We start from the raw sequence: 12,512 nt of genomic DNA on the forward strand, positions 1-12,512 counted from the left end.
CGTTGGTCGCTGGAGAGCCGTCTGTGTGACAGCTCTCCAGCGACCACACAGCGACTAAACAGCGACGCTGCAGCGATCGGCATCGTTGTCTGTATCGCTGCAGCGTCGCTTAGTGTGAAGGTACCTTAAGCAATATAGGGATGGAACAAAACTGCTCTGTACGTTGCTTAGTGGCCGCAGACAGTAAGGCACTTTATCTTTCTTTGAACTGAATGTACTGCAGTTACACTACAGCCACCAGTAAGTCTACGTTCACATTTGCGGTCTGCGCCGCAGCGTCGGGCGCCGCAGCGTCGCCGCATGCGTCATGCGCCCCTATATTTAACATGGGGGCGCATGGACATGCGTTGCACTTGCGTTTTGCGACGCATGCGTCACTGCGGCGCACGCGTCCGGGCGCAGAGGACGCAGCAAGTTGCATTTTTGCTGCGTCCAAAATCAACCAAAAAAAAGGACGCATGCGTCGCAAAACGCAGCATTGTGCATGCGTTTTACTGCGTTTTTGTTTGCGTTGTGCGTTGCGTCGCCGACGCTGCGGCGCACAACGCAAATGTGAACGTACGCTAAGCAATGCATGGCGCTGATGCCTTCAGTCTTTACATCACTTGGTTCTGGCTAGAGCAGTTTTCAGATTGATGGTTGTGCTTGACACTGCCTCCCTTAACAATCTCCTATTTAGATCAATCTTCAATTGTGAAGTCTGGAAAACCAGTTTAACAAGCTGGGCACTATGTATTGATCACTGAAATGGCATATTTGCAATTTTTACTTTGAATTATCCACTATTCACTAATTTCTGGGCAATACCAGTGGGGTCAAAATAGTTGTTACACCTGTAGATGAATTCTTTGATTGTACCCTGTAAAATGAGGTTAATTTTTGCATATTTCTGTTTTTTCTTAGGAGCTATGCAAATGACAACACCAGTAAGGAAGCCCTTCATCCCAAATGGTAAATGGTGCTTCTTCTCTTTTGAGCCTTGCCATGTGCCCTAACAGTCGAGTATGGCCACATAAAGTTTGTGATAACTTACAGGGTGCTTTTCTTATTATCCATGGTAAAAATGAAACATTTTGAAGTTAATCTTATTACTGTAACATGTAATCTTCAGTCAGCCCATTAGTAAAGGAATCGTCAAAATAACAGTGGGGTAAAAGTGCTCAATAAACCCTATGGGAATTCCCTAATAGGGATATGGTTTCTAAAATGGGGGTCACTTGTGTGTGTTTTTTGTTGTTGTTATTTTAGTACCTTTTGCGCCCTCTGCAAGTGGCACCCGCAAACTATTACTGCCATAGTTGCTCTCCCAAAGCCAAATAGTGATTTTTCCCTTGTGAGACCCCCATGTCTACAAACAGTACTTTGCAGACACATGTTGGGTGTTGCCGCATTCAGGTGCAATTTCTTTGGAAATTGTTGATCTGTTTTCCCTATTACTTATAGAAAAAAATAATTTATGGCTGAAGCTAAATTTTTGTAGAAACAAAATCTTTCATTACCCAAGATGATGAACTTTCGTGAAGCAGTTGTGGGGCAAGAAAGGTCATTACACTCATAGATCACCTTGGGGTCACTGCAAATGTCACATGGTGTATAAAATGTTTTCTAGACAAAATTGTGCTCTAAAATTCACAGCGGCCTGTGTTTGGAGCTTTTATATTGGCCCCAACAGTAGTTTTCAACTTCATGAGGATTATTGGCACACTCTGGAGAAATTTTCCTTACAAATTGTGCCATCCCTTATCTTTTGCTATTTCTCATGAACACATCGCTATTTGTTACACTGGAGGTGGTGCAATTAAATAAACCATTTAAAGGAATAATTCCTTAAACAAGAGGAGTTTGAAGCTCTGTCATAATTGCCATAGATTTACCTGCCTTACAAATGCCCACATTTATTTGTTCTAAGAACTTGATTTAGTAACCACGAATCGTAATTTGTTTCCGATGCCTCGACACCAAGATGTCCTTTAGATTGTGACCCCTGCTGTATGTTGTCAGTCATAAGGTCTATCCTTTTTTCAAACTTTGTTCACCAGCAAAATATGCCAGTGTTTGACTAATACTCAGCGAATGTCACAAGCATATGCAATCCGTAGGTGCTGATACATCTCATATAAAGCAGAAGAAAGGGTATGCTTGGGTATTACCTGTAAAATATTATTTTTTTTTTGTTAACACGAAAAAAGAAAAAAGCAATTATCATAATTAAAAAGTCATTAAGTTCTATTTTCAAATTAGCTGTGCCCACAATAATTCACCTGAATAATTACAGTTTACAGGATACCTATTATGATAGACTAATATATTCATAAACAGACAGCTTTTATTTCCGCGCTGAAGCTACAGATTGAGTGGCAATACATGTGAGGTTTTTAAACCTCATCTACTTATTAGGTCCCTTCCGTTTTCATTTCTATTGTTTTAGTTTTGATTCTGGTTATTTGTGCTGGCAACATACTATGTAGTGTTCTTATAGGCATGTTTGCATTATTTTAAATACATTTATTGGTACAAACACACTGGTATTCATATTAATTTATTTCTTTGATCAGCACTTTAATGTCTGTACCAATTCCCTCTCCGTTTAGGCGGTTAAGGCCTTATTGTTGGTATGCCGACTTTGTGTATATAGTCTACTGGCTTTAATTATTGTTTATAATTGTGTTTGTTTTGGCTTTTCATGTCAACAAAAAAAAATGGACATTTTATAGGTGATCCCTGTGCATTTGCATACTTATTTTTCTCGTACTTTAGGTGTTTTTAAGTACGTGCAAGGTTGATTTCCGATTGATTTAGTGCCCTTATTTCTATTCATATGTATCTGATGGTTATCATTCATCTTTACCATATTTTTTCAGGTGCTGTGACTTATGCAATTTGTTTTCCCCCCAGCTGTTCATAATGGAACCTGACAGATTCCATTAGTTAAAACGGGTCACTCAGGTTTCCTTCAGATTTTTTTAAGTTAATTTTACTAAACAGGACTAGTAGAATTGTTGTCAGGTGCAATTAAACCCTGCAAGAATTGAACTCTGATACCAGTGTGATAATGGTCTAATGATGATGCTTGTTTTTCACATAATCTGCAACAGCTCTTTTATGATGTGGGGGTTTTCTGGAATTTCCAACAGTGGGGTTTGTGTAGACCAGCAGAATTGAGCTCTGCGTGCCCTTCATTGTTCATATATACCTAGTGTCTTGGCTATCTTAAGATACGGCCACCACCTTTTAGGGCTTATATACAGCGTTCTATAATACTGTAGATAAGCCCCCAGCCCAACCTGGAAGAACTGAAAAATAAGTTTTATTATACTCACCTGCGGGGCGGTCTGCTCCAAAGGGTGTCGCTGGTCTTGGTCCGGCGCCTCCCATCTTCTTATGATTGCCACCCTCCTGCTTGCTTCTCATGGATGACACGACCCTGCATCATCCACACAGGCTCCCCGACATCGCGCTCCTGCGCAGGCGTACATTGTTCTGCCCTGTTAGGACAGAGCAGGGTACTGCAGTGCGTAGTTACCAGAAAAGGTCAGAGCCCCGACGCACTGCAGTACTTTATATAACCCATAAAATTGTCCACACGGCCAGGTGGGACTCACCCCTAGGCCAAAACATAAAAAATTGATTAAAATGAGGATCTCAGAATCTAAAATGTTAGTCCTAGCATAATAACCAATAAATTCTGAAGAATAGCGTATGACACAAAATCCGAACGAGAGGTTGGTTTTATACAAACAAATATAAATGTTATTATACTTAAATAGCCAAAAATTGGTGAACAGGTAAGAAAATAGCAGCAGCTAAAGGAAAACCAGTGCAAGAAGGTATAAAAAAGTTATAACGCATCGGGAAGAGAAATGCGTGTCGTTTAGCAACAGCCGCACATAAGCCTGTTATTATCCTCAAGGCAGAGCATATAAATGAATTGCTAAATGTGCGTATAGTTTCTGGCTAGATGTCAAAAATACAGACCTTAGTGCACGGTGTAGTCAAAGTGCGGGAGTGCAGGTGGGACACGCAAGAGCCTCAGCCCGGTGCGTTATAAGTTTTTTTTTTTTTTTTTTTTTTTTTTTTTTTTTTAAATACCTCCTTGCACTGCCCTACTTTGCTCTGCTCTCAACGGGGCAGAGCAAAGTACGCCTGCTTAGCAGCGCAATGCCGGGGAGCTTGTGTGGATGTTGCAGGGTTGCATCTCCCATAAGATGGGAGGCACCGGACCAAGACCAGCGACACCCATCGGACCGGACTGCCCCACAGATGAGTGTTATTTTTTTAGTTCTTCCAGGTTGGGTTGGTGACTTCTATACAGCAATATAGAATGCTGTGTATAAGCACTGAAAGGTGATGGTCGCATCTTATATCGGCCAAAACTGCTGACAGGCTCACTTTAAATCCCAAATAACCCTCTTAGTTGCATTCTTTAGAATGTAATGTACACTAAATGTAGGAAAGTGCTTTCATTAAGAAATTTCTTATCACATTATCTGTGTTGGTGACTAATTTTTTTGTTCTTTTTAAGCTCAAGCCGTAAGGCACATGAACCCTGCAGGGAATGTTCAACCAGGTATGCAGATTTTTATTTTACATTTTTCTTTAGTTAAAGAATTCTTCTGTAAATTCTGCACCTTTAGGCCTGCTGATCTAGTTGTACACTTCAAATTGTGCATTACAATAATTACCTTTTCTCCAGTGGCATGAGCTCAATGTCCAGCCAAGACTTGCCAAGTGACAATAAAGGGAACCGCCTCCGCAAGTGGTGACACTTGTCTTTGTACGCTAGGTACTTTGACACCGGGCACTGACAGTGTGCCTTGTTGACTCGTTACTGCTGATCGGAGTCATCAAGAGAGTGCGGTCATTGTGCACATCACGCAGGGACTAGTCCAACCCCTGAAGCAAAGGTAGCTGATGACTGTTTCAGGCTGGTGGCAGAGGCTTATACAGTGGATGCAGTCATTGCCATTTGACGCAAGCATCTCCTCATCCTCTGAGTTTGTCAACCGAAGTGTCATCAAAAAGGAAGTAGGTAAACAAAAGTAAAGCAGCTAGGTAGTGTAGTTAGGGAAGGATAGGGAATTTTCCCTTCACCCATGATGGCTCGCCTGAGAGGGATCTGCCCAGCCAGGACAGGAAACCAACTGAAATAAAAAGGGCGATACCTCTCCCCCGCTTCAGTTGGGTTTCCTGTCCTGACGGCAGCCCTCGTGCTGAACTAGGGCGGTTTGAAGTTTGTTTTTTTTAATCTACTCATCCACGCCTGTCCCGGCACTGGAAGAACAGGCAGAAGAGCGCCTGTATGCCGGCCTTTAGGTGGTGTAAACGCCGTCCACGGGTCCAGGTGGGCCTTGACATATGTGCAGTCGTGGGGCGGCGCAGTCACAGACCAGACAGCTCTTCTGCAGCCGCTGCGCCACTCTCCCTCTGCCTTCGGACCGCTGCTCCGCAGGGAGCTGGCTTCTGGGGGCGCGCGCCACTGACGTCGCACTCAAGGCATGCTGGGAATGGGCATGCCCGTGTGACGTCGAGGAGTGTGCGCCGGGGCCAAGATGGCGGCGCCCAGGGATAAAATGCAGGCCAGGACGTGTGGATACTTGGCCTGTCCCGATGGGGCGGGCGGAGGGGAGAGAGGCATCGATTGGGCACCAGAGAAGTTGGGAAGCGCAGTGGGATCCCTCTTTTAAGGAGGGATGACCACAGAAGAAGCGCAAGAGCTCTGGGGCTTGTCACGGTTTCAGAGGCCTCGCAATCCGGTGGGGAATATCAGATTGAATCCCCGTCCTCCTCTTCAGACAGTGATGTAGGCGGCCGACCATGCTTTCCGGCCGAGGACCCAGACTGGTTAGGGCAGTCAGGTCGACAATGGGCCTAAAACAGGAAAATGCACCTCCTATATCTTCATCTTTTAAATTTTAAAAACTGCAAAACGGAAAATGGGCCTATGCAAAAGTGTGGGCACCATGCATGGTTAGTTCCTACTAGTTCCCTCATTTGGCACAAGCGCAGGCGCCGGGGACGATAATGCAGGAAGAGGAGGCGGCGCGCACAGGCCCGGAGTGACGGCTGTGCTGCGTCTGTTTAGAAAGGATAGACCCGCCTCCCTGGCGATTTCAGGGTAAGAGGTGGCACATTTTATAAGTGATTATTTCAGCGTGTGCAGGCATCATAACTAAAAGAGCTACCTTGTCAGAATGCAGCATTTGTGCTGCACAAGGTGGCTTTTAGTTACAAACGCCTGAGGGGGGTGACAGGTTCCCTTTAAGGACAAAATAAATCCAAATTTACAGGGCCATGTGTGAAAAAATGATTGCTAACCTCCCTTAAAACATAAATTAATTGTGGTTAATCACATCTTTAAGAAGTTGAGTTCAATTTCCCTATAAAGACCCAGACTTGATTACTGCCACCCCTATTCTCAATCAAGAAATCACTTAAATAGGACCTGCCTGAAAAAGTGAGGTGTACCAAAAGGGGATGGTGAACCTTCCGAGGAGTGTCTGGCCGAACAAAATTACCCCAAAAGTGCATCGATGACTCCTCCAAAAGGGTCACAAAATACCCCAGAACAATATCCAAAGAACTGCAGGTCTCGCTTGCCTCAGTTGTGGTCAGGGTTCATGACCACCATAAGAAAGGGAATGGGCAATCATGGCCTGCATTGCAGAGTTCCAAGACTATTTCCACTGCTGAGCAATAAGAACATAAAGGCTTGTCTGTCGTGCCAGAAAACCTCTTGATGATCCCCAAGACTTTTGGGGAAATACTCAGTGGATTGACGAGACAAAAGTTTAACTTTTTGGAATGTTTGTCCCATTACATCTGGTGTAGAAGTAACACAGCATTTCAGAAAAGGAACATTATGCAAACAGTAATATATGGTAGTGGTAGCGTGATGGTCTTGGGCTGTTTTACTGCTTCCGGGTCTGGAAGACTTGCTGTGGTAAATTGAACCATGAATTCTGCGGTCTACCAAAAAATCCTGAAGGAGAATGTCTTTGGGTTATAGAGCAGGACAATTATCCAAAACACACCAGCAAGTCCACCTCATGGTTAAGAAAAACAAATTTAAGACTTTGGCATGGCCTAGTCAAAGTCCTGACCTTAATGTGATTGAGATGCTGTGGCAAGAATGTAAGTCCGCAAGGACAGGGTCCTCTCCCCTCTGTACCAGTCAGTCATTGTAAATTTGTTTACTGTAAACGATATCTATAACACTATATGTAACCCCTTTCTCATGTACATCACCATGGAATTAACGGTGCTTGTTTTGTTAAGGTTCAAGGAATTGTGACGAATAAATAAATGCTCACATGAAAATTGAATAAATAAAAATGAATTTACTTAATAAAAGATAATAAATATAAACAGTCACTCAAATGGCCCATAATCATAAAGTCATACATTACATTAGAATGGTAGGAGTCAATCAGCCTTGTCTCTCTGTCCCCATCTCTCTTCCATCTGTGTCCCTATGCCTGGTATCACCTCATTTATATCTTAAACCAACCCCATTGAAACTTCTCTAAAGGCTTTGATGTCCCAATGTATGTGTACTGAAGCCTCGAATTAGCATAAACATCTCATGTGAAAGATCCAATCAGGTAGTTCTCATCTTTGAACTGCAAACAAATTACTGGTCACTTACATTCCTTTGTTAGATTGACTATCTGGGAAAAGGTACATTAAAGGTACCGTTACACTAAACGACTTACCAACAATCACGACCAGCGATGCGATCGTTGGTAAGTTGTTGTGTGGTCGCTGGGGAGCTGTCACACAGACAGCTCTCTCCAGCGACCAACGATCAGGGGAACGACTTCGGCATCATTGAAACTGTCTTCAACGATGCCGAAGTCCCCCGCTGTGCTCTGCTTTACGGCCGGCCAGCGCTGACACATTCAGTGCAGGGAAGCCGCCGGCAGGGGACGTGACAGACATCAGAAGGTGAGTATGTAGTGTTTTTTTTTTTTACTTTTACAATGGTAACCAGGGTAAATATCGGGTTATTAAGCGCGGCCCTGCGCTTAGTAACCCGATATTTACCCTGGTTACAAGTGAACACATCGCTGGATCGGTGTCACACACACCGATCCAGCGATGACAGCGGGTGATCAGTGACGAAATAAAGTTCTGGCCTTCTAGCTCCGACTAGCGATATCACAGCGGGATCCAGATCGCTGCTGCGTGTCAAACACAACGAGATCGCTATCCAGGACGCTGCAACGTCACGGATCGTCGTCGTTCTCGCTGCAAAGTCGCTTAGTGTGAAGGTACCTTAAGGGTATGTGCACACGTCAGGATTTCTTGCAGAAATTTTCCTGACAAAAACGCGAAAAAATCTGAAAGTGTGCACATACGTTTAGGGTATGTGCACACGTTCAGGTTTTTTCGCTATAAAAACGCTAGAAAAACTCATTAAAAACGCATACATTATGCATCCTATCATTTAGAATGCATTCTGCATGTTTTGTGCACATGGTGCGTTTTTTTCCGTGAAAAAAAAAAAAAACATTGCGGTAAAAAAAAGCAGCATATTCATTAATTTTGCAGATTCTCTGCGTTTTTCCTGCAATTCTATGCATTTGGGAAAAAACGCACAAACACATCTCAAACGCATGAAAAAACGCATGCGGATTTCTGGCAGAAATGTCCGGTTTTTGTCAGGAAAATTTCTGCAAGAAATCCTGACGTGTGCACATACCCTTAGGGTATGTGTCCACGTTCAGTATTGCATCAGGATTTGGTCAGGATTTTTCATCAGTATTTGTAAGCCAGAACCAGGAGTGGAACAATTAGGCCGGAGACACACTGGTGCGAGATACGGCCGAGTCTCGCTGGTTAAAAGCAAGCTGTGGCACCGGCACTCCGGAGCGGAGCATGCAGCTGCATAGCAATACATGGAACTGCACGCTCCGCTCCGGAGTGCCGGTGCCACAGCTTGCTTATAACCAGCGAGACTCGGCCGTATCTCGCACCAGTGTGTCTCCGGCCTTAGAGGAAAAGTATAATAGAAACATATGCTCCACTTTTGCATTTATCACCCACTCCTGGTTTTGGCTTACAAATACTGATGAAAAATCCTGACCAAATCCTGATGCAATCCTGAACGTGTCCTGAACGTGGACACATACCCTTAGGGTATGTGTCCACGTTCAGGATTGCATCAGGATTTGGTCAGGATTTTCTATCAGTATTTGTAAGGCAAAACCAGGAGTGGAACAATCAGAGGAAAAGTATAATAGAAACATATGCACCACTTCTGTATTTATCACCCACTCCTGGTTTTGGCTTGCAAATACTGATGGAAAATCCTGACCAAATCCTGATGCAATACTGAACGTGGACACATACCCTTAGGCTTTAGTGACCTTCTGTGAACTCCATTCAGTAAGGATATACTGAATATTATATAATGAACTGATTGAAACCAATATCATTATCTCTATAATTAGTATTAATTAATTGGAGTGTTGAAATCATTTAAAAATATAACATACTACACAGTGCTATATAAATAAATAATAATAAAAAGTCGGTTCATGCTCTGAAACCCCCTCCAATGTGACTGAATTACAACAATTCTGCGAAGATGAACGGGACAACATTTTTCCAGAGTGTTGTAAAATCCTCATTTCCAGTTATTGCAGACTCCTAATTGCAGTTGTTGCTGCCTATTGCGGCCCAACAAGTTATTAGGTTTAGATGGCAATCACTTTTTCACAAATGGCCCTGTAGGTTTGAATTTATTTTTCCCTTAATAATAAAGACCTTCAATTACAAAATGCATTTTGTGTTTACTTGTTTTTAGTTTTGTCTGTTTTAACTTGTTTGGTGACCTGAAACATTTTAAGTATGACAAATATGCAAAAGAATGAAAAATCAGGAAGGGGGCAAACACTTTTTCACACCACTGTATACAGTATATGTGTACATGTGAAAATATCACAAAGTATGATGACCAAAAATATTAGGTTCAAAATTAGTTTTGAGTTTGTTTTGCTACTTTTACATACTACAGTAGCAACCTAAGTGTGTTGTATTTTTTTATATATTTAATTTTTTTAAGTGTCATTACTTCTGTCTGGTTGTTGTGAAGCCTTTTTCCTGGTGATTTTAGTAATCCGAAAGCAAATGGTTGTCAGCTGTAAGGATGAAAATTGTTTGACATTGTTTTATCCCTTTAGGTGTTATTTGGCCCAGCAAATGTTGAAAACTGTTTTGCATATTTTCTCATGGGTAGTCGAATATTACCTAAAAAAAGTTTTTTCTGTTAAAACATGATCAAAGCCAAATTTATCACCAGCTTATTATTCTCAGAGTGAAGTCAGCAAAAGCCAAAAAGAGGTAGCTATGGAATTCAACTGTTCTCAGTCAAGTGTCCCATATAATAAAGGAAAAAAAAAAAAGGGTTATGGAGCAACTGACAAACCTAGAAGTGGATGACCAGTAAACACTTTCTCCAAAGTTGATCACATTATTAAGAAAAAGTCAGTATCTGATGTCCCTAAAAGTGCTGTACAGATTTTGCATGAAATGATCAAAGAATATCTGATCCAAGTGAGTCGCCAAACTATTGTGTGGCATCTAAGAGTAGTAGGGTCGAATGCAAGTGTTCCAGTCAAGAGGCCTTTCATCTCTGCAAAGAACCTGAAGATTCAACTTGAATTTGCCAAAGACGACAGCCAATGGAAATAGATTGGTCTAAGGTGTTGTGGTTGGATGAATCCGAGTTCAATCTGTTTGGTAGGGATAGCAAGCACTATATTTGTCGCCCAATTGGAAAACATAATTATGTAAGGTACCAAATACCTACAGTGAAACATGGTGGCAATGTCATGGTTTTTCGCTGCTTTTTTGCAGCTGCATTACAGAATGCTGTAGATAAGCCCCTGATGCCGGTGGGCTTAGCTCACCTTCAATTTTGGGGGTGACAGGTTCCCTTTAAGCAATACCAGTGAGGGCTAAATAGTTGTTAAACCTGTAGATGAATTCTCTGTTTGTAACTAGTAAAATGAGGTTAATTTTTGCATATTTCTGTTTTTTCTTAGGAGCTGTGCAAATGGCAACACCAGTAAGGAAGCCCTTCATCCCAAATGGTAAATGGTGCTTCTTCTCTTTTGAGCCTTGCCATGTGCCCTAACAGTCGAGTATGGCCACATAAAGTTTGTGATAACTTACTGGGTGCTTTTCTTATTATCCATGGTAAAAATGAAACATTTTGAAGTTAATCTTATTACTGTAACATGTAATCTTCAGTCAGCCCATTAATAAAGGAATCGTCAAAATATCAGTGGGGTAAAAGTGCTCAATAAACCCTATGGGAATTCCCTAATAGGGGTATGGTTTCTAAAATGGGGGTCACTTGTGTGTGTTTTTTTTTTGTTATTTTAGTACCTTGTGCGCCCTCTGCAAGTGACACCCGCAAACTATTACATACCATAGTTGCTCTCCCAAAGCCAAATAGTGATTTTTCCCTTGTGAGACCCCCATGTCTACAAACAGTACTTTGCAGACACATGTTGGGTATTGCCGCATTCAGGTGCAATTTCTTTGGAAATTGTTGATCTGTTTTCCCTATTACTTATGGAAAAAAATAATTTATGGCTGAAGCTAAATTTTTGTAGAAACAAAATCTTTCATTTCCCAAGATGATGAACTTTCGTGAAGCAGTTGTGGGGCAAGAAAGGTCATTACACTCATAGATGGGGTCACTTGTAGGGATTTTTTGCTCTTCCATCACCTTAGGGGCACTGCAAATGTTACATGGTGTATACAAAATTGTGCTCTAAAATTCACAGCGCCCTGTGTTTTGGAGTTTTTATGTTGGCCCCAACAGTAGTTTTCAACTTCATGAGGATTATTGGCACACTCTGGAGAAATTTCCTTACAAATTGTGCCATCCCTTATCTTTTGCTATTTCTCATGAACACATCGCTATTTGTTACACTGGAGGCGGTGCAATTAATAAACCATTTAAAAGAATAATTCCTTAAACAAGAGGAGTTTGAAGCTCTGTCATAATTGCCATAGATTTACCTGCCTTACAAATGCCCACATTTATTTGATCTAAGAACTTGATTTAGTAACCACGAATCGTAATTTGTTTCCGATGCCTCGACACCAAGATGTCCTTTAAATTGTGACCCCCTGCGGTATGTTGTCATAGTCAGAAGGTCTTTTTTTCAATATTTGTTCACCAGCAAAATATGCCAGTGTTTGACTAATACTCAAAGAATGTCACAAGCATATGCAATCCGTAGGTGCTGATACATCTCATATAAAGCAGAAGAAAAGGTATGCGTGGGTATCACCTGTAAAATACTTTTTTTATTTTTTTATTGTTGACACGAAAAGACAAAGAAGCAAAAAAAAGAAGCAATTATCAAAACAATTAAACTATTAAGTTCTATATTCAAATTATTCGTTCCCACAATAACCTGAATAATAACAGTTTACAGGATACCTATTGTGATAGACTAATATATTCATAAACAGACCGCTTTTATTTCCAT

At 41.7% G+C, this 12,512-nt stretch overlaps 1 protein-coding gene across 7 annotated transcripts in view; it reads left to right on the forward strand.

Moving 5' to 3' along the window:
- LOC143782312 (uncharacterized) overlaps nucleotides 1-12,512 on the forward strand; it is a 261,375-nt gene that overhangs the window by 92,703 nt on the left and 156,160 nt on the right. For 5 of the 7 annotated variants that reach the window (XM_077269634.1, XM_077269639.1, XM_077269636.1 and 2 more), the window contains 3 exons: nucleotides 904-951; nucleotides 4,523-4,567; nucleotides 11,049-11,096. In XM_077269634.1, coding sequence (XP_077125749.1) covers nucleotides 904-951; nucleotides 4,523-4,567; nucleotides 11,049-11,096 — 141 coding nt within the window. The remainder of the gene's footprint in view (nucleotides 1-903; nucleotides 952-4,522; nucleotides 4,568-11,048; nucleotides 11,097-12,512) is intronic. The other 2 variants (XM_077269637.1, XM_077269638.1) reach the window with 2 other exon arrangements.

Source organism: Ranitomeya variabilis, chromosome 6 (assembly GCF_051348905.1).
Source record: "Ranitomeya variabilis isolate aRanVar5 chromosome 6, aRanVar5.hap1, whole genome shotgun sequence".
NCBI classification, from domain to species: domain Eukaryota; kingdom Metazoa; phylum Chordata; class Amphibia; order Anura; family Dendrobatidae; genus Ranitomeya; species Ranitomeya variabilis.